The 313-nt window shown below is 43.5% G+C and overlaps 1 protein-coding gene across 1 annotated transcript; it reads left to right on the forward strand.

Annotated features, from left to right (window-relative positions):
- Window positions 1-41: 41 nt before the first annotated feature.
- On the forward strand, window positions 42-262 carry PHALS_00023 (DNA-binding centromere protein B (CENP-B); the record flags this gene model as incomplete). The annotated part of the gene is made up of 1 exon (XM_024730343.1): window positions 42-262. A coding segment is annotated over one exon (221 nt), but the record flags the coding sequence as incomplete, so codon positions are not given.
- Window positions 263-313: the final 51 nt, after the last annotated feature.

The raw sequence follows: 313 nt of genomic DNA on the forward strand, positions 1-313 counted from the left end.
GTGAATGGCCTCTGAAGTATTTCAATCAAACCAAAGCCTGGATGGGTGTTGACACGTGCTGGAAATGGTTTAGCGACGTTTTTTATCCTGAAGTGAAAAATCGAACTGGTCGCCGTGCTTTATTGCTGTTGGACAACGCGCCAGGTCACTTTGATGTCTCTGAAAGGGATGGTGTCAAGATCGCTCTCTTTCCTCCAAACTGCACTAGCTGGAAGCAAGCATGCGATACGGGAATTATAGCAGCGTTGAACAAAGGATATAAGTATTTGTATTTGAAAGATGTTCTTGGATTTTACGAACTTGACGATGAATC

Source organism: Plasmopara halstedii (genome assembly GCF_900000015.1).
Source record: "Plasmopara halstedii genome assembly, contig: Scaffold_1098, whole genome shotgun sequence".
In the NCBI taxonomy this organism is placed as follows: Eukaryota; Oomycota; class Peronosporomycetes; order Peronosporales; family Peronosporaceae; genus Plasmopara; species Plasmopara halstedii.